At 42.3% G+C, this 21,704-nt stretch overlaps 1 protein-coding gene across 6 annotated transcripts in view; it reads right to left on the bottom strand.

Annotated features, from left to right (window-relative positions):
• LDB2 (LIM domain binding 2) overlaps window positions 1-21,704 on the bottom strand; it is a 711,173-nt gene that overhangs the window by 356,732 nt on the left and 332,737 nt on the right. For all 6 annotated transcript variants that reach the window (XM_029590544.1, XM_029590552.1, XM_029590570.1 and 3 more), the window contains one exon: window positions 15,095-15,197. In XM_029590544.1, coding sequence (XP_029446404.1) covers window positions 15,095-15,197 — 103 coding nt within the window. The remainder of the gene's footprint in view (window positions 1-15,094; window positions 15,198-21,704) is intronic.

The raw sequence follows: 21,704 nt of genomic DNA, 5'->3' as shown, positions 1-21,704 counted from the left end.
CAGCAGTCTGTTCGGGGGCAGGGAGGCTTCTGATAGTATCGACCTCTCTGCCTCCTTGGTGGCTTTCACTGCAAGGTGGAGGCTGTGATACAAGGGCTGGGGATGCTAAGTCACTACCACGGGCTCTTGCTCTGGGCTTTCTGAGCGTTGCAGAAAAGTGTGTGTGTGTGTGTGTGTGTGTGTGGTGGGGGAGGGAAGGTCGTAAGGTGACAAAACCTAAATTCATCTCACTACATACCCCCCACACATTTACCAAACCCAGAGGAAAAAATTTGGAAAATGCATACCATTGAATACACACCGATCTTTTATTATTTCCTGGTAAATGCAAAGGTGTCCCTGTAAATACCAGGGATATCTGTGCTTTTCCAGAATGGAGAAAGCCGTGCCGTGAAAGGGTTAACTGCAAGCTTCTGCTCTCTGCAGTGTTGCATAAACACTGCACATTTATGCTTGCTGTGCATGCTTCATCTTTTACAGTCTCCAAAGCCTTAGCCTGCCAATCACATGCCAACTCCCAGCACATCAGCACAGTGTGCGTCACCAGGCTTTTCTGCACAGCGGCAAAGGAGACTCTAACCAAGGCGCTGTCAGTCAAAAGTGGTTTCTCCTATCTATGCTGGAAATGTTTTAGCTTTAGGGAACAATACGCCTCGACAACAAGGGGAAGTGAGTCTATTATTTGCTCTTTTACAAGGATCCTAACATGAAAGGGAACATGTTTAATATATAACCGAACAGAGTCTGCCATAATAGGGCATGCTGTGTAAATCATGCTTCCTGCATAGAACTTATTGATTCATTAAACTAACGAAGCGCATCGCAGTAAAGAAAGGTAGCTGCTGCAAAAGTTTGTTTTTCTGTATTGTATAGAACTCATCCCCAGTGGTTACATAAGTTTGTTTGCTTAAAGCTTCTTCTTGTGCACTCTATATATCACTGCACTCAATCTCTTTGAAAGATCTACGTGCATTCCTTGATCAGGGGTGGGCTATTAAGACAGTCCTATACAAGGCTTTTATGTTTTCATTGTGGCAGATTTTGTGGGAAGGGTTAGAAAAGTATTTGTCATGGTTTATGACAGATAAACTATATGCAAATGAATATTAATCTTTAATATACACAAAATATTTTCCTTAAAAAAAAAAAAGAAGCAGCCGTTTTCTGAATATGTTCTTTTTTTTTTTAAACTAACCTTTTTTTCTTCTCAGCTTCGGTTCTCTCTTCATCAGTTTTACTCACCTTCATTCTTCCCCCCCCCCCCCCCCCACACCTTTCTCCTCTCCTCTTCTCTGAGAAGTCCATATTAAGCATGTTAAAAAATCCTGCCATTTTGACCACCCTTGACATACCCTAATTGGCCTAATAGCTTGTTATTCAGCTAAAAATTATTATATAGTGGTCTGAAGCCATTCCAAGGTGGATGACCATTATCCAGCTAAGGGGGTCATTTATCAAAGTGCTATATGGCATTTTTGCATGCAAAAAAAAAATGCCTTTAATGCATGTGAAATTCCAATAATGTGTGTGAAAGCACCATAATGTTTGGTGTGATGCAAATGAGAAAAAGGGAAGGATATTTTGGCCAAGGCTCACAGTTCTGTGAAGCTGTATTGCATGGCTTTAACTACACCTTTTTCATTTGCATAAAGCTGTGTGATAGGGCTTTATCACACATCATAATGTTTTAAGCTCCTGGAGAGCCAGCTATCAGGGCCCTCCTACCACTACTGGGTGTGTGTGAGAGAGAGAGAGGCCATAATGCACTCACACTAGATAGGTATTTATATCTCTATGGGAGGCCCGCCTAGTCACTCGAGATGAGGTTTAGGTATTAGTGTAGGGGTTAGGGGCCACTTTGACATTCAAAGTGAGACGTACGAATAGAACAGTGGTCTCTTGTGAAGATTTGATGACCTACGGAGAGACGAAACTCACCCAAAGATGAGACTTGTGCAATGTTCTCTCAATCTAGCTTGATGTTACCCAGGTAGAGAGTCCATCAATCTAGGTTGAGAGAACATTGCACAAATCTCATCTTTGGGTGAGTTTCCTCACTCCGAAGGTCATCAAATCTTCACAAGAGAGCACTGTTCTGTTCATACGTCTCAATTTGAATGTCAAAGTGGCCCCTAACCCATACACTAATACTAAACCTCACCTCGAGTTACTAGGTGGGCCTCCCATAGAGATATAAATATCTATCTAGTGAGAGGGCAGTATGGCTAGGTGTTCTCTCTCTCTCTCCCCCTCCCCCAGTGGTTGTAGGAGAGCCCCAATAGCTAGGCTGGCTGTCCAGGAGCTTAAACATGGTCCCCCTCCAGTGGTTCTATGTAGGAAATACAACAATCCTGGCACTTAGTGCAAAACAGTTATTTTCCAAGCTGCATTATGGGCTTTTTGCATGCAAAAAGCCCCATAACACATGGTGCAATGCAAATTTAGAAAAGGGGTGGAGTTTAGGGCAGGATTTCTGGCCAAGTGGGCTGGCTTTGAAAATTGCAAACTTGTGAGAGAGAGAGAGCACCTAGCTATAAGGCCTTCTAGTAGTTAGGTATGTATACCTCTATAGAAGGCTCACCTAGTTACTGGAGGTGATGTTTAGGTATAAGTGTAGGGGTTAGGGGCCACTTTGAACATAAGAACATACGAAATTGCCATGCTGGGTCAGACCAAGGGTCCATCAAGCCCACCATCTGTTTCCAACAGAGGCCACACCAGGCCACAAGAACCTGGCAATTACCCAAACACTAAGAAGATCCCATGCTACTGATGCAATTAATAGCAGTGGCTATTCTCTAATTAAACTTGATTAAAGCCGTTAATGGACTTCTCCTCCAAGAACTTATCCAAACTTTTTTTGAACCCAGCTACACTAACTGCACTAAACACATCCTCTGGCAACAAATTCCAGAGCTTTATTGTGTGTTGAGTGAAAAAGAATTTTCTCCGATTAGTCTTAAATGTGCTACTTGCTAACTTCATGGAATGCCCCTAGTCCTTCTATTATTCCAAAGTGTAAATAACCGAGTCACATCTACTCGTTCAAGACCTCTCATGATCTTAAAGACCTCTATCATATCCCCCCTCAGCCGTCTCTTCTCCAAGCTGAACAGCCCTAACCTCTTCAGCCTTTGCTCATAAGAGAGCTGTTCCATCCCCTTTATCATTTTGGTCGCCCTTCTCTGTACCTTCTCCATCGCAATTATATCTTTTTTGAGATGCGGCGACCAGAATTGTACACAGTATTCAAGGTGCTGTCTGGCAGGCGTAACTTCCACAACAAAGGTAAGAAGGGATTTCAGTCTGGGGGGTGGGACAGGTAGGGGAAGGGAGGGGAATGTAGGGAGGGAAAGGAAAGTTCCCTCCGAGGCCGCTCCGATTTCGGAGCGGCCTCGGAGGCAACGGGGAAAGCCACCTGGTCTCCCCGAGGGCTCAGCACACGCAAGTTGCACTAGTGTGCCCACCCTTGCATGCACCAACCCCTGATTTTATAACATGCGCGCAGCTGCGTGCGCATATAATAAAATCAGGCGTACATTTGTGTGCGCCAGGTAGCGCGCACAAATGTAGGCCACACGCGTATGTTTTAAAATCTGCCCCTATGTGCATATTGCTAACCCTGCCCTGACATGCCCCATCATGCCTCTTTTTTGCATGTATATTTTGCATGTGAACATGCATATACAAACATACATGACCCCTTTTTTAAATACACAATATATAAAATTGGGCCACATATATGCATTTATGGCCTTTTCTATACAAGTAAAGCTTTGAAAATTCACCTTTTGGTCTATGTCCTGCTCTGTTGGTATCTTTAAAAGTGTGCCCTGACTTCAGCACAGTTCTCAACCCGGCACATACCATGTTAATTTATTCACCAGATATGAAGGGCCTATACTAGCCATGAAAGATTAACATGGCTTGGAAGCCAATGTGCTTGATAAAGTATTGGGCCGCCCATCGAGAACTTTCAGTAACTGACTGTGCCACAATATTTTGCATTTGCTGGAATTTGTGAATACTCTTAGCTGGAAGAGCCACTCACAGCACATTGCAGTCATCCAACTGCGAGGTCACAAGCGAGTGCATCACAGAATTAAATGGTGTTAGTATCCAGGAAAGCGTGCAGATGTCTGACTACATACAGGCTAAAATATGTCTTATGAGCCGCAGTTGAAATGTGAGATTCCAGCCCAAGGGCAAAATCTAAATGACCTCCTAGATATTTTAGCTCCTGACCAGGCTCTATCTCCGTACCCCTCCATCTCCCAACCTTGGAAGAGTTTGAAACAGAGTTGAGTCAGAGCCACCCACTCTTAACACTTCCTTTTAACATCCATCCAAAATCAGCTTATTTACCAACAGCCAGTCTGCAATGGATACTATAAAAACAATGGGGAGTGAGATGAAGCCTGAGGCACTCCTTTGGTGCAGAAAAACCATCACCAAAACAAACTATTTGGGTCCTCTGTAACAAAAACAAAGAAATCCAGCTGCCAACCTTCATTTTCAGATCCAGCAGATCATATCTCTCTTTTTTTTTTTTTTTTTTTTTTAGCAGAGTACCATAACCCACCAGATGAAAACCACCAGACAAATCCAGACACACCCTCAAAGCTGATCAACCATCTGCAGGGCATTGTCCAGTATGGAGACCAATAAGGTCTCTGTAATGCAGGTTGATTGAAAACTATCCAGGCCTGCCAAAATCTCCAAAAAGAGCTGAGCTAACCTATCACTACACTCAATAATTTTTTAATAAGAATGTCAAAGAAGAAATAGGGAGACATTTTCTGCCAGATGGGGGTTCTAAAGTGGACTTCTTAAAAACAGGAGTTACAATAGAAGATTTCAAACACTCAGGCATCTTTTCCTCACTTAAGGAAGCATTAACAATTTCTTTCACCTAAATAAAATAATCCTTGGGAAAATCTCTGAGCAATTTAGCAGGATAAGGGTGCAAGGCACAATAAGTGGACCTGATTTTCCCCAAAATAATTTTTAAATCAAAAAGAAAAATAGGTGAAATATTCTTAGAAGCATAATTATCATATTGCTCCCCCTGTACTGTATTCACTGCAGCCCTATGGACCAATGATTTGTATCCAAGTTCTTTCCACAAGTCCCCAACATAATCTTGAAAAAAAAACTGGCCAACATTTACTATCTGGACTCTCAATCACCATAGCAACAGAAGTTTACAAAAGGCAAATAAAATGTAATGTGGACAAGTGCAAAGTGATGCACTTGGGGAAGAGTAACCCAAATTATATCTAAACAATGCAAGGATCCACATTAGGAGCCACCATTTAGAAAAAGGATCTAGGCATCGTCGTTGATAATACATTGAAATCTTCTGCTCAGTGTGCAACAGCAGCAAGAAAGCAAACAGAATGCTAGGAATTATTAGGAAAGAAATGGAGAATAAAACAGAGAATACAATAATGCCTCTGAATCGCTCCATGGTGCAACCTCATCTTGAATATTGTGTTCAGTTCTGCTCATCACATCTCAAAAAAGATACAGCAGAATTAGAAAAGGTAAAGAGAACGGCAACCAAAATGATAAAGAGGATGGAACAAGTCCCCTATGAGGAAAGTCTAAAGAGTTTAGGACTCTTCAGCCAGAAGAGATAGATGAGAAGAGATATGATAGAGGTCTATAAAATAATGAATGAGGTAGAATGAGTAAAAATTTATCAGTTGTTTACTCTTTCAAAAAGTACAAAGACCAGATGATACACAATGAAGTTACTATGAGAGAGAGAGTGAGAGAACGACAGAGAGAACTTTTAGAAAAAGCAAGGTCACTCTCTATTTATACCACTGTAAGAGGGGGTACTTTTAATTCGGTGAGGGGTTTGGGGGTGGTGAGGTAGGTTTGGGGGGGGGGGGGGTTGTACAATGCACTTGTAGAGAGTACAAATCAACTCCTCTTGTACCTTTCATCAATCCAAACAGCAGAAAATCTTCAGTTATGTCAACTTTGCTGTTCGTACCTCCTACTGTGGTTAAAAGTGTTCGTACCCCATACTGTTCGTACCCCATACTGAGTTAAAAGTGACTCCTCTTGCAGTAGTGTAAATAGAGAGTGACATGTTGATTTTTCTACAGAGGTTTTTTTTCTCTCTCTCGCTCTGTGTCTCTCTCTGGTTTTACTATTGAATATACCTCCAAAGTCTGAATATGGACCTTTGCTGAAAAGTATGATATTGCAGCACAAAGCCAAGATAGGCTTTACAGTTTTATCTGCCATCATATTCTCAATGGATGGAGAGAAGGAAAGAGAGGGAGGAAGTAAAAAACAAAAGGATGGACTGGCAAACCATCAGCCCCACCCAGTGATGCTGTCATTGCTATGCCACCTTTATGTAGTTTTATTTATTTATTTTAACAATTTATATGCATAGCTTCAGATAGAGAGTGCATTCTACAAATCAACTCCTCTTGTATCTTTCCTCAATTCAAACAGCAGAAAATCTTCAGTGATATCAACTTTGCTGTTTGTATCTCCTACTGTGTATATAAAAACACACACCCCAAACTCCACACCAAGTTAAAAGTGCCCCCTCTTATAGTGGTATAAATAGTAACATGTTGAATTTTTTTTTGACAGAAGTTCATTCTCTCTCTTTCTCTCGCTCTCTCTTCTCCCGCTCCCCTAATTTAGCTGGCTAACTTCCAAGTTAGCCAGCTAAATGCTTTTGAATATGTACCTCCATGTGTTTTTTGTTTACTTTGAACTGCACAGAAGTGACAGTAGAGAGGGAGGAAAAGTTGGACTTGGAAAGCATGCACTATGGGAGAGAAAAGAGAATGAGTCTGAATAGTTGCGATGGGCAAAGCCAGCACAACCCACTGTGCAAGTCGTGCACTTGCACAGGGCGGCAGCCTCAGAACCGAAACCAAGTTGAGTTAGCTGCTGGCGCTGCCACCCTGCAAGGAAAATGAGGTTGTAGTGGAGAAGAGGAGGAACACGCCATGCAGTGAAGATGAGTGGCAGTGGAGGACTGTGTGGCCTATGGCTTCTCCTCTTCTTCACTGTATGGTGAAGAAAAACCCTAGGGCAGTGTGGCGGTTTGCAACCCGCCATGTGGCAAAGATGAGAGATTTGCAGGGCCGCATGATAAAGCAGAGACGGAGCCGTAGCACCGTGCGGTGAACAAGAGGAGCCCTAGGGCCACGTGGGGTTCCCAACCTGCTGCGCGGGAAAGAAGAGGAGCCCTAGGGCCATGCGGCAGTTCCCATCCTGCAAAGAGTTGCAGAGCTGCAAGGTCAGGATGAACTGCAGGACCACATGCTAGGTGATCAGAAGGAAAAAACAAGCCACCAGGCCGCTCCTAACCTGCCCCGCTGAAGAAGTGGAGGGTCAGGGCTGCTGAGAGAGGCCTTGGTTCTATAGTGTATGTATGAGCAGGAGGAAACCTGTTGAGTGTCTGAGCATGTTTGTGTGTGTGAGTGTTTTAGTGTGGGTGTGTGTGTGTCTGAGCATAAGTGGAGTATGTGTGGGTGTGTGTGTCTGAGCATAAGTGGAGTATGTGTGGGAGTGGGTGTCTGAGCATAAGTGGAAATTGTGTGGGTGTCTAAGCATGTGCATGTGAGAGGAGGCATGTGTGTGAAAGAGGGAACATGTGTGTATGTGTGAGAGAGAAAGAGCACTGAGATGCAAGCTCTATGGATGATGGAATAAGAGGTCTAAACAGTAAGTTCTTTTTGAGCAATAAATTCTTCAGTTTATATCAGGAAAGGTTGAGGTATTGAAGCATAGGGTGTTCTCTTCTTGAGTCTGAGCATGTGGGCATTTGTGAGCATGTGTGTGTCTGAGCACGTATATGTGAGAAAGAGAGGGATCTTGTGTGTGTTTATGTGTATGTAAGAGGGAACATGTTTGTGAGTATGTGAACATGTCTATGTAGAAGGGAGCATCAGTGAGCATGTGTGTGAGTGAGAATGTGTGTGAGAGAGAGGAAGCATATGCATGTGAGCGTGTGTATGTAAGAGGGAACATGTGCATGTATGAGGGAGAGAGCATGTGTATGTATAGATATATATCTATGAGAGAGAGGAGAAAGTGTATGCATTTCTCTCTCACTAATCCACGAAAATCTGAGTGACTAGAAATCAAACATTTCCAGATATGGAGAGTGTGAATTATTTTATCCTTATTAGTTTTAATTTTTGGATGCTGTTTGATTGTGTCTGCTGTTTTGAAATATTTTATTGGTGTTTGAGAAATTTAAAACAAATTGTTTGAGTTTTTAATTATTGGATCTTCCATTCACCAGCTGTTTTGAAATATTCTTTTTATTGGTATGTTTATGCTATTATGATTAATGTATTTATTATATTTCTTTATTTTAATGTTTAATGGCTGAAAATTGGTGATTTCTGTTTTTCCATTGTTGCACTGCATAGAGTCTCATTTGTTGCAGTTTTCCTGTTCAGTTTTTGCCTGTGTTTCTATTTATATTTTATGGTTTCTTTTTCCTGTATTTGGTGAGGGTCTGCCTGGGTTCTGCATGTGTGATGTGCAGGAGTATTCTGCTAGCGTGTAGGAATCTATAGCAGCTTGGTGAATCTATAGCAGCAGGAGGTGTATTGGTGATTTAGGGCCTGGTGTAGGGTTGTTACTTTTTAAAGTGCTGGCAGTTAATGCTGTTGTGGTGTGGCAGGTTTATTATATTGTAATTGTAATTTACTCATGGCTTTCTGAGGGTCAAACCCACACCTAACACACATTACAGTAGCCCTTATGCCATATGGTTCCAAATGATTTATTTTTTTTGTAGGGTTTTCTGGTTGGTACCCAAGAAGTGCATGCAAATACGTATGATATTTTTTTTTACCTCAGAAGACTGTACTTTGGCAATTCTTTTTCATGCAAAATCTATTATAAATGCATAATTTTTAACCGTGTATATGGAGCGAGCAGGAGGCGGGGGGGTGCAAGGGTATACGATTTGCTTAGGGCACCTAATAGTCTTGCACCAACTAAGGTTCCGGGGGAGGAGGTGAAGACCCGGAAGGTGCAGGGTGACAGTTTTTAAAGTTTAGGTTGCTGCAAAGAGCTGGGCTTTTTTTTGGCAGGCCCGAGACAGAGAATGGATGAAGTGTGGTGGTGGGGTGAGGGGGGGCAGCACAATAATTGTTCGCAAAGGGCAGCAAAATATCTAACACCGGCCCTGGCAGTAGGAGCAGAAGGGAAGCCAAACTGGGTCTGAGCAATGGTGGGAAGAAAGAGAATCAAGCCTGAAAACAATGGTGGCTGATCTGAGACAGCAGCAGTCCCACGTAGCTACAGGGGATGGAAGTCAGCATGGGCCTGAGGGTGGACTGGAGCAACAGCAACAGTTGAGTGTAGCCAGCTGACAGTTTTTCCCTGGATTCTGCTGCAAGTGAAAATTGGTGGCACTGGTTGGATATTTCCTTCTTCAGGTGTGGGTCACTATAACGTGCTCTATGGGGATTCAGTACTATCAGAACTTCAGAAATATTAGAACTCTCCTAGAATCCCATGGTTGGATTTCAAATCTAGAAACAGTTCTTTCATCGTGTGCAATGAATATTAATTAGGGTAAAAAAAAAACCAGGACAAGATGTGATCACAAATATGTATACACACAACACGTGTCCAATATGATGCAGATTGCCTTCTCTCATGACGTGTATATACATCTTTACAACTACTCAATGTGTTATTCCACATATACAAATGTCTAATTGAAATTGTTTTTTAAAAGTATTTATCAACAAATGTTGTTTTTATAAAAAAAAAAATACAATCAAATACAATAATCTAGGTAACTTATAAAAAGCATTAACAGTAAATAGAAACAATTCTTGAATTTACTGAAAATGCTATTAGCAATGCATTAGACTACAAAAGAGAAACACAATTAATTTAAAAAGAACTGGACATGCCTTCTTTGGTTGCTGAATTTATAAATATGCTAAGTTTCAACTATTTACCAGATCAAAAATATATCAACCAGAGTTTTAGCTGTAAAAATAGAGAACTCTACAAATGCCTTTTTAAAGTTTTGCCCTGGTACCAAAATATCTGAGGGTTCTGACACCATGAGGTCTTCTACATTCTTCGTTTGTGGGAGCCACCTTTGTTTGCTGTTCCTTCTCTCTCACTTTTTCTACCATATGATGGCTCTGTGCACAGTTACTGTCATTGCATTAATCGAAGCTGGGAAACTACTTTAGCATGCATCGTTTCCTAGCAGTCGCACCTTGTTTCCTCACTTTGGAGACTAAGCAAATCATCGCTAGAACACAAAGGAATTGCACCAGGCTGGAATGAAAGTCCAGAGGTCATTATTAAACTCAAAATGATTGCTCTGCGGCTGTAAGAAATTATGTACCGTAGAGCCAAAACTGTTAATCCCGAGGGTAATTTTCCAACTGCAGGCACAGCAGTAAAGTTTCCGGTACACTATGCACACAGACTTCAAAGATTTCCAAAGTGGACTCAATGCACATAAGTTAAGCTCCTTTTGAAAAGCTTCAGCTAACTGGCGCGAGCGTGTGCACACATGACCTCACAAAAAGTTCAACCTACTTTTTCTAGGCTGAAACTTGCGCAGGATAACTTTTGTACGTATAGTTTCAAATTCAAAAGGTATGCTTGTAAGTGCTAACCCCCACCTCTCCAACTCTGCCCCCAGGAACACCGCTTTGTGGCGTGTACACGTGAAACCAGTCATGCATGTACTTTTATGCACACAGAGCCTGTGTCAATTTTAGAACAGAAAAATTAAAGAGCTTAATATTCTTCCATACAGTTCAATTGCACCAACAAAAAAAGGAAAAAAACAAAAGACACCCTTCTTGTGCTCAGCAACACTCAAAATCTTTTATCATAATCCTTAGAGAAAAAAACTTTTAAGAAAAACAATTTTCTTTTTAGTATCTTAACCGCATCAGCAAGCCTGATGACGTGCAACCCCACAGCTTTTAAAGGGAAGCCGTCCGGTCTTCTGATCATTTGCGGCCTGAGCCCTACCAATACCAGATAAGTCATTACTTGGTTGAAATAGATATTCATTGAACTATTTTTTATGCAGGATGTTGGGAAGTAAACATTGAATACAAGTGAGGATAATGTTTGAAGATGGGTTCCCTTTAAAAAAATGGCGGGAAAGGTTTAACATCGATAGCTCCTGATGAAGCATAGCGAAACATCGGCCGGGTGTCGAGCTGATACCTTTCTGTCTGTGGGATCTACAGAGAGTTGAGAAAATATACATAAAAATTGGAAATTGAAAATTTAAAAATTGTTCACGAGTCTAGCACAGTTAAATGGACTCAGACCGCAAATGATTAGAAGACCGGACGGCTTCCCTTTAAAAGCTGTGGGGTTGCACGTCGTCAGGCTTGCTGATGCGGTTAAGATACTAAAAAGAAAATTGTTTTTCTTAAAAGTTTTTTTCTCTAAGGATTATGATAAAGGAGTTTGAGTGTTGCTGAGCACAAGAATGGTGTCTTTTGTTTTTTCCTTTTTTGTTGGTTCAATTTTAGAACAGCCATTTATGCACATAAAACTGGGTTTTATGTATGCAAATGGCTCTGAAAATTAGCCCCTCAAATGGTAACTATATACAGTAAGCCTTATCATAACATTACTTCTTTGAAGTATTACTCACAGAGAAGGGGGAACAGGAATGTGTGATGGGTGAAAGCCATCTGGGCTTGCCAATTGCTGCATATAAATAAACATTTTTTTTCCCGAATGGGTTGATTCTGTTCTGCTTTTACTACATAGCATATATATACATGAAGTTCTGTTTTGCTCAAGAGCAAGTCTGTAACTGTATTGAGGTAAAACTAGGGCTGGATCAACCTGTCCTGCCACAAATAGAGCCAGATGGCATCCCTCATGCCAACATACTGAAATGAATTAAAATGTTGTTTTTGAAATCATTGCAATAATAAGAGTAATTGACATAAAAGATGTGCAGCTTCAAAATTTTCAGTTTGGTTAGTTTTTTCATTTCAGGGATTATTTTTTTGTTTTATTCAGTGTGTTTAATGGGTTTGGTTTTTTTTTAGTTTGGTTTATTTGCAAAACTGAAAAAAAAACCATTAAAGAAAGAAAAAGAATTGATTTAAAAAAAGAAGTGTCTCCCATAGTCCATGATGGCCCTTACTGGCTAAAAACCAGCCTGGGGCCAGCGCTGAGGCCTAGGCCCAAGCCAGACTCAGCGCCAAAGCCCTCAACCTGTATAAAACTGCTGGGGAGCGCCCACCCTGGGCCCCAATTACCTCCTTCCTGAACACACTTTGAAATGCCTGTATGCCAATGCCAGAAGTCTAAGAAGTAAGGTGGGAGATGTATAGCAGCGAATGATGAGATAGACATAATTGGCAACTTAAGACCCGATGGAAGGAGGATAAACAATGGGACAGTGCTATATCAGGGTACAAATTATACCACAATGATAGGGAAGATCAACTTGGTGGGGGTGTAGCACTTTATCTCCAGGAGGGTATAGAGTCCAACAGGATAAAGATCATACAAGAGATTAAATGCTCAGTAAAATCTATATGGGTAGAAATCCCAGGTGTGTTGGGTACGAGTAAAGTGATTGGAGTATACTATCTTCCACCTGGCCAAAATGATCAGACATATGATGAAATGCTAAGAGAGATCAGGGAAGCTAACCAATTTGGCAGTGCAGCAATAATGGGAGATTTCAATTAATTCAATATTGATTGGGTAAATGTAACATCAGGACATGCTAGAGACATAACATTCCTGGATGGAATAAACAACTGTTTCATGGAGCAATTGGTTTAGGAGCCAATGAGAGAGGGAGCTATGCCTCAGGTACAAAAACTTAGATTGTAAGCCCTCTGGGGATAGAGAAATACCTACAGTACCTGAATGTAAACTGGTGTGATATCTCAATTGAGATCGAATGTCGGTATATAAAAACAATAAGGGGCGGATTTTAAAAGCCCTGCTCGCGTAAATCCGCCCGGATTTACGCGAGCAGGGCCTTGCGTGCCGGCGCGCCTATTTTCCATAGGCCGCTGGCGCGAGCAGAACCCTGGGACGCGCGTAGGTCCCGGGGTTTTTGGAAGGGGGTGTGTCAGGGGTGGGGCCGCGCCCCCGGTCCCGTCCCCGAAATGCCTCGCCCCACCCCCAAAACGCCGCGTCGTTCGGCCCCGCCCCCGACACGCCCCCTTCCAAAAACCCCGGGACCTACGCGCGTCCCGGGGTTCTGCGCGTGCCGGCGGCCTATGGAAAATAGGCGCGCTGGTGCGCAAGGCCCTGCTCGCGTAAATCTGGGCAGATTTACGCGAGCAGGGCTTTGAAAATCCGCCCGTATATGTGATATGGATTAGCAGCAGCAAAAAGAGTACAAGGTTCAGCCTAGGTACAGTAACTAAAACACTTTCAATTTAATTGTATTGTGTAGGAACTAAGACATTTTAATATCTTAGATTACGCATCATTAAAAATAGTGTAAATAAAGCTAGTATGAAAATCAGTTCAGGAACATTAGAGTAAATATACAGTTATTGCTAGCAATGGTAGGAATATGCTTTGATCTTCTTCTTCTTCTTGTGTCCTTGTAACACAGAGAGATGATTATGTCAATGCTAACCATGAAAAGGGCCCATGATGGTGACACTGCAGGCCAGCTCGTTTCAGTGATATAAGCATAATTTAAAGAATATATATGAAAGCAAAATAAAATCCTTCCCCTCTCTATAGTTTTAAACTTGGTAAATGTGATCTTCTAACAATAGTTACGATAATTGTGAACTATCCTCTGTTCAACTTGGGCCAAAAACCACTATTTATTTGTATACAACTTTGTAACACAAATATTTTATCGCTTAACATTTTCTTAAATAGACAGCACTCTTTTCTAGAAACACTGCTGCTGCTGATCTAACTGGACATTAATTGTATTTTGTATTGATGTACAGATCAGATCTTTGACAAGTTGACTGAATCTAATCAGGACAGATCAGCTGTAATAGATGGTACTAAAGCTGTAACTTAAAGACCTTTACAGAGTTATCACTAGTTTAAAAAGCAACTGACTGTAATTCTGTCAGCATTCGCCCTAGAGCATGCACTCATTCCAGCTGCTTTGTTTGTTTGGGTTTTTTGTTGTTTTTGCATTAGACAAGTTACCATTTATCAGGTAAACACATACAATAATTGATCGGATTTTTGTACTTTAATATATATTTCTATATAGAAACTGCAAATAAAAATATCTGTCTAACAAGAAAAAGATCTAAATTAATCTTTCCAGTTCTTAGGTCTTGAAAAACCAAGTCATCTTTGTGAACCAGAGTTCCAGAACATACAATGTTCAAAACATTTTACTATATTAATTGCAACATTTACTGCTCTATTATACATGGTACCCATATTATTAATTTTCCAAACAAGATATAGAATATGAAGAGAGTATTTGCTCTTTGCATAAGGTCAGTGCTTTCTAAGATGTCTCTCATGGTATAAGACAGCTCTGTTGTCTGGTTAAATGGGAGAGCCATGAATCAAAGATTAACAATTCTCCAAACTTCATATAATAATTTCTTTTGATCTCTTAGATCAGTGGTATTCACTCCCAGACTTTGAGGGTCTTGTATGAGATAGATTTGCATACAATGGAGGTAGTGTGCATGTAGATCTATCTCATGCATATTTATTATGGATATCCTGAAAACCTGACCTGTTGGTGGCCTTGAGGACTGGGAGTGAATACCACTGTCTTAGGTTGTCAGATATTTTCCACAACACCTGTTATGCATTATAATGTAGTAACTAACTTTAAACTGTAGGTGTTTTTGAATTTAATTTATAAAAGGGCTAATAATACAAGTAACAAAAATAATAGCAGCCATAGTACTTATATTGATGTCTCCTCAGAATGCACTGGAATAATATATTGCTTTTTCAATACATAGGATCAGAATTATGTGAAGTACTAGATCATATAGTCAATTAAGCACTCTAAACTTTCCAAGATGTTGGATAATTATTACATATGCAATGAAAAGAATAATATATATGACATTATGTTATACTATATGTAGCAAAATGTCTCTCTTACTGTATCGCTTTGGTCCATCTTCCAAGCAAAAGGAAAGGGTTAGTGTTGCATCATCTTCAAAAAATTCAGTTGCAAAGGCATCCCACCAAAGGTTATCACTATCCTGGGAAGAAATAGAGAATAAATTGGATGGAAAAGAAGTCTAAAATCATTTTGTTACATATTTATGTGCAAACAGGTTTACTTTATTACTGATGGAGAATTTTCTCCTCTAGGGGGCCTACAAGTTTACATGAAATAACCATAGCAAAAGGAACTTTTCATGTATACTAACTCTAATTGATCCATGCTCACCTGTTGATACAAAATGAATCTGCTGTAAGGTATGCTGCTGTTGCTTGGAATGATATAGACTTTTAAATACCTGAAAGGTATTAATGATGTACAAGAATCAAACCTTTTAATGAAATGAAATTCCAAGGAGGTAGACTCAGGAACAACATCAGGAAATATTTCTTCATAGAAAAGGTGGTGGATGCATGGAATACCCACCCGGAAGAGGTAGTGAAGACAAGAATGGTAATGGAATTCAGAAGGGCTTGGGATAAACAAGGAGGGCCCCTAGTGGCCAGAGTATGGAAATGACGAGAAGGGGTAACTTGGGCTAATTTTAGGTGTAGCATTTCTACATGGGATAACCTGAATGGAGCAGCAGGTACTACCCTAAAAAACTTGATAAGCTAGGACTGGATGGACTACTTGGGTCTTTTTCTGCCATCATTTACTATGTTACTATGTTATGGCTTAAAAATAACATTTTCATTTGATAAAGTATTACTGCTTGCCACGTACACTTTTGAAGACTTGCACCAAACACAGAAAGCAATTTTCTTTTAGAATCACTCACTTTAATAATAAGTAATCATGTTTTCTTGTTAATATGGCATGCCTTATCTACTACTACACATATAGAATGTTAGAATATATTGAGTATTCCACATAAAAGAAATCTAAAAGTACGTTTTACATTTAGGCTCATGTACAATTGTTGATATATGCAGAAGAGGTCAAACTTCTCTGTATAACTTATGATAAATTGAAATATTATGATTATTAGCTCATTTATAATGTAGCAGAAAGAAACATATAGAAGTCTATGCATTGAAACTGACTTAGTCCATTAAGCCCAAATGTGCAATAGCTTGCTATGCACAAAAGCCCTAACATGCATACTAAATCACTCCAAGAAGAAATTAGTGTGTATGTGCCAAAATTAGTGAGCGTAAATGAAGTACTGCAGATGCTTTATTAGGTCTTAGTGGACACACTAAATAATGTGATATGCTTTTGCTACATACTATTTACCCCATGCTCACTAACACATAAAATGTAACACCTACCTCGGACCAGACATAAATACGTTAGCTCTCTCAGAGCTTTCCCTGGAACCAGGTACTCACTCCTCGAGGACCTATCCTTTACAGCTCCTAAGCATCCTGAGACCAATTTGTGAGTGTTGCATCTAGTTCTGTTCATGAACTCTCCATACCCTGCCTACTCACTATCTACAGTTTCTCAACAGCTCAGCCATCCAGGGATCGCTGTTACAGTATCTGAGGGACTTCAGCCCTACCGGGCACTTCAGCTCACTACTGCCACATCTGGTGGTTTCAAGACCAGTTTAATAAAAGAACTAATGTGTGTCTGTCTCCATACTCTAAGCCTAGCCGGTGGTCCCTCTCAGGATCTTCCCCTGGGGGCATGGTCATCTGCCACTGGCCCAAGGATCCACTTACTACTATCTCCAGCAGTCTATAATAACAGATTGCTAAATCCGCCTACGGAATACATCTGATTGACACCCCTATCTGATTGCTCCTCCCACCAGCATAGCGGATTAAGACAGATTGCTAACTCCGTGGATCTGGCTTAACTCCAGGACCCGGGATTACTCCAGGACCCAGCGTACCTCCATGGATCCGGCACAACTCTCTGCCTTGCAGGTCATACCGGGCCTTGCCCTGCACATCACGGAGCAGCAAGATGCCTTGGAGAAACTTACTGCAGCATTTCATCAGCTACACACACAGAAGGTTCAAGGCACAGCTTCCAACCATGAAGGTCAGTTACAGGAGGTAACTTGGAAGACTGCTATACCACTGGCAGCTCCAATTGTTTTCCGGAGAAATCCAGAAGATCCGGGGCTTTTTGAACCAGTGCTGCATGCACTTTACTTTACAACCATCTTTATTTCCTATGGCACTCTCTAAGACCACCTACATCCTTTCATACTTGGATGGTAGAGCTCTGTCATGGGCATCCACATTGTGGGAACGCAAGGACCCCATTTTGCAGGACATGGAAGGATTTATGGACTTGTTTAAATCCGTTTTTGATGACCCTGTGCAAACTTCTGTTGCCGGTTCTGCTTTAGTGGACTTGAAGCAGGGCATTAGATCATTGGCTGAATTCACCATAGAATTCAAGACTCTTGAGGCAGTACTCCGCTGGAACCCCAAATGTCTCAAGACACTTTTCTGCAGAGGCCTGGATACCCGTTTGAAGGACGAGCTGGCCGCTCACCAGACACCTGACTCGCTGGACAAATTAGTAGCCTTGGCTACTTGGATTGATCATCGACTCTGGGACAAGGTGAAGGAACTCCGGCCTAAGGTGTTACCAGGGTTGAAACAGGCTAGTGCTACCAATGCACCTCGGATGGTTCTAGCAACTTCTGTTGCTGATACAGATGAACCGATGCAACTTGGTCATGGACACTTGACCTCCAAGGAGAGAAGATTTCGGAAGAAGCACGGCCTATGCATGTACTGTGGTCAGTCCAGCCATGATATCTCTACATGTTCCATTTTCCCGATAAACGGATGGGCCTAAGTCCTGCAGGAGGACTGTTCTTAGGCCTTACCGCGTCCTCTCCTCCTCTATCTCTCCCAGTCTCCTTAACCTATGGACCAGTTACGGTTCAGACTCCTGCCTTGGTGGATTCAGGGGCAGGAGGCAACTTCATTCTCAGATGTCTAGCGGAAGACCTGAGGAGTTCTTTTGTCAAATGTGAAGATCCATTATTGCATTATAATTTGAAGTGGGTTTTGGACATTTCTCAACATCACCACTTCCACTGAAGATCTCTATGACGTCCCCAGAAGCTTTATCCATTGCTGCTGATATTCATAATGCTTTCAACGTTCACCTTGGCTCGAAGGCGTTCAACATCAAAATCCGTATTCACGGATCATAAATTTAGAGTATCTCTGTCACACTCTTTCCATTCGGAAGATGTGCCTGATGAGCCACAGCACATAATTGACCTAAAGAAGATACTCTAGGCAACCAGCCAGTTTGCATCCGCTGGCGATGCCATCAACTCTCATCCAGCAACATCTACTGGAGAATCACCAATTGAAGTGTTTTCTAGACGTTCCTTATCACCGCCACTTCCACTGAATCCTTCAGTGATGTCCACAGCAGCTCATTCCATTGCTGCTGATATCTACAAACAAACTTTTTCCAGAACTCAAGATCCACCTGTCATCGATGCAGAAGTTGACTTAGAGATTAACATCAAAGAGATTCTAGATGTTCATAAAAGAGGCAAGACTTTTGAATACCTTCTGATATGGGAGGGTTTCGGCCCCGACATAATCTCTTGGGAGCCTCAGATCAATATCTTGGATAAAGAGATGCTTCATCAATTCCACCTCGCGCATCCTTCAAAACCTAAGCCTGGTACCCGAAGAGATCGCCCTTTGAAGGGGGGTACTGTTGCAACCATCGCTGCCCGACATCTTCACTCCACCCTCTTTACCTCTGTGGTGACTCCCTCCAGGTATGAAGGACGGCTGGCTGCCGCAGCATCTCCCTGCCATCTCTCTCCGGTGTCCCTAGGCCAGCTCAACGCTGCAGATCCGCCATGTTACCTGAAGCCTAGGGTGCGCGCGCGCGCTCCGAGTGAAGTACCAGCAAGGGCGCGAACCTCAGAGGCATCCCCCTGAGATGACATCATCCGCTTCCGATATTTAAAGGTCTCTGATATTGCTACTAGTTGAGTTAGCAAGGGCTAAGGCTCAGATTGGGTTCCCTGCCTAAGCTACTCTGCCTCCTCAGACTTACCAGAAGTACCCGCTCCTCGGGGGCCTCGCTTTCTCTCTTTGCCTTTCAGGTTACAGATAGGAACTGGTACTCGCTCCTCGAGGGCCCTCGTTCCTGACTATCTGCGCCATGTTGCCTGCACCATGTTGCCTGCGCCATTTCCGCATGTTGCCTGAAGCCTAGGGTGTGCCATGTTGCCTGCGCCATGTTGCCTGCACCATATCAGCCATGTTGACTGAAGCCTAGGGCGTGCGCGCGCGCTCTGAGTGAAGTACCAGCAAGGGCGTGAACCTCAGGGGCGTCCTCCTGAGATGATGTCATCTGCTTCCGATATTTAAAGGTCTCTGATATCGCTACTAGTTGAGTTAGCAAGGGCTAAGGTTCAGATTGGGTTCCCTGCCTAAGCTACTCTGCCTCCTCGGACTTACCAGAGGTACCCGCTCCTCGGGGGCCTCGCTCTCTCTCTTTGCCTTTCAGGTTACAGACAGGAACCGGTACTCGCTCCTCGAGGGCCCTCGTTCCTGACTATCTACGGACTTTTCAAATCACATTGGCTGCAGTTGGTGGAAAGGAGTAAAGCTTTTTTTTTTCCAATTATTTTCACCATGTGCTGCAAGCTTTTATTCAATATCCCAAACAGAAGCAACAATGGTAGAATTTCAAAAGGAATTTCTGCCTGGAAGTCATCATTATCTACATCATTGTGAGTTACCATTGCTCTCTCAGAGCTCTCCCTGGAACCAGGTGCTCGCTCCTCGAGGGCCTGTCCTTTCCAGCTCCTGAGCTCCCTGAGACCAATTTGTGAGTGTTGTCATCTAGTTCTGTTCATGAGCATACCCTGCCTACTCACTATCTACAGTTTCTCAACAGCTCAACCATCCAGGGATTGCTGTTACAGTATTTGAGGGACTTCAGCCCTACCGGGCACTTCAGCTCACTACTGCCACCTCTGGTGGTTTCAAGATCTGTTTAATAAAAGAACTAGTGTGTGTCTGTCTCCATACTCTAAGCCTAGCCGGTGGTCCCTCTCGGGATCTTCCCCTGGGGGCGTGGTCATCTGCCACCGGCCCAAAAATCCACTTACTACTATCTCCGGCAGTCTATAACAACAGATTGCTAAGTCCACCTATGGAATACATCTGATTGACACCCCTATCTGATTGCTCCTCCCACCAGCATAGTGGATCATGACAAGGAGGAGTTAGGGGCAGAGAAAGAAAAAGAGAGAGAGAGAGGGAGAGGATAAAGAAGAGGATAAGGGAAAGGAGAGGAGGTGGCCAGACAGACTCTTGTACAGAAGGAGGGCACCAACAGCAGAGGAGAGCAAGGAGTCAACTGTGGCCAAACTTCTTTAGGGCTAAGACCACCTTACATGACTGACAGAGTGATCTGCATGTACCACTTGAGCTCAAGGGCCATTAGGGCCCTATATGAGGAATTAAAACTCAACATTAAGTCGAAGACAGTCCAGTCTCACACTGTATTTCAGCTTTTCAAATTGTTGAGTTCATTGTATTATCTTGCTTCTGGGGCTTTTCAAATCACACTGGCTGCAGTTGGTGGAAAGGAGTAAAGCTTTATTTTTTTCCAGTTATTTCCACCATGTGCTGCAAGCCCATGAGTTAGGAAGTTTATTCAATATCCCAAACAGAAGAAGGAATTTCTGTAACATCATATGCCTACTAAATGTGATGGGTGTAATAGAATGAGTGCATCTAGTGCTTTCAACACCATAGAAAAAATATTCACATTCTGATTTCATCTTCCTCCACTACCAGGTACATTATGAAATAATACAAAATCCTGGAAAAAACAAAACAGCACTAAGGACCTGCCATACCATAGCAATACTAACTCACAGGACTCAAACAACAAAATCCCTCCCTATGAAAAGGCAGCACTGCAAATATTATGCCAGGATTTACAACTCCAATACAGCTGTTGTTGGGAAAACATAATGACCAAGACTGCAACAGATTTCCTATACACTGGCAGAATACCTCAGTTCAGTCACATCTGCAGAACACAGAAAGATCTTCACCAAATACAGAATAGTTGACCACAAGTTGCAAAGATGCAGAAAAACCTGAAATGAAACTCAAGAAGCTAGATTCTGTATGCAATATAATACCAGAAAACCATAAACAAAAATGCATTTCCTCCTATGCTTAAGCAAAGCCCCCCCCCCCCCCCCCCATATCATCATTCTTGTGAAGTATTATGTTGGAGCTGCCAAGCTCCTGGCATTGTTTTGTGGAGAATTTGGGGTGTTTTGTTACATGATATCCACCCCCACTACCCACAAGAACAACAGGGATTAATGGCCCCAATATAACACCTCGCATCCCTTCCCTTAATGCTTTGCTTCCCACAGTCCAGCTCCAGTATCTGTGTCCAGTCCCAGTGCTCAGCACCATCACTTTGCCCAGAACCAGTATTCCCTGACTTTCTCTCCTTCTCCTGTGCATAGCAGTCAGCCAGCCAATCCCAGCCTGACTCCTCCTACAGACAGTAAGCCTCAACCACCCCCAGTCAGCCTCCAACCAAGACCAAGTCAGCTTCC

This window comes from Rhinatrema bivittatum, chromosome 1, assembly GCF_901001135.1.
Source record: "Rhinatrema bivittatum chromosome 1, aRhiBiv1.1, whole genome shotgun sequence".
Classification (NCBI taxonomy): domain Eukaryota; kingdom Metazoa; phylum Chordata; class Amphibia; order Gymnophiona; family Rhinatrematidae; genus Rhinatrema; species Rhinatrema bivittatum.
The sequence above is the reverse complement of the archived record's forward strand: the minus strand, read 5'-3'. Positions and strand labels throughout refer to the sequence as shown.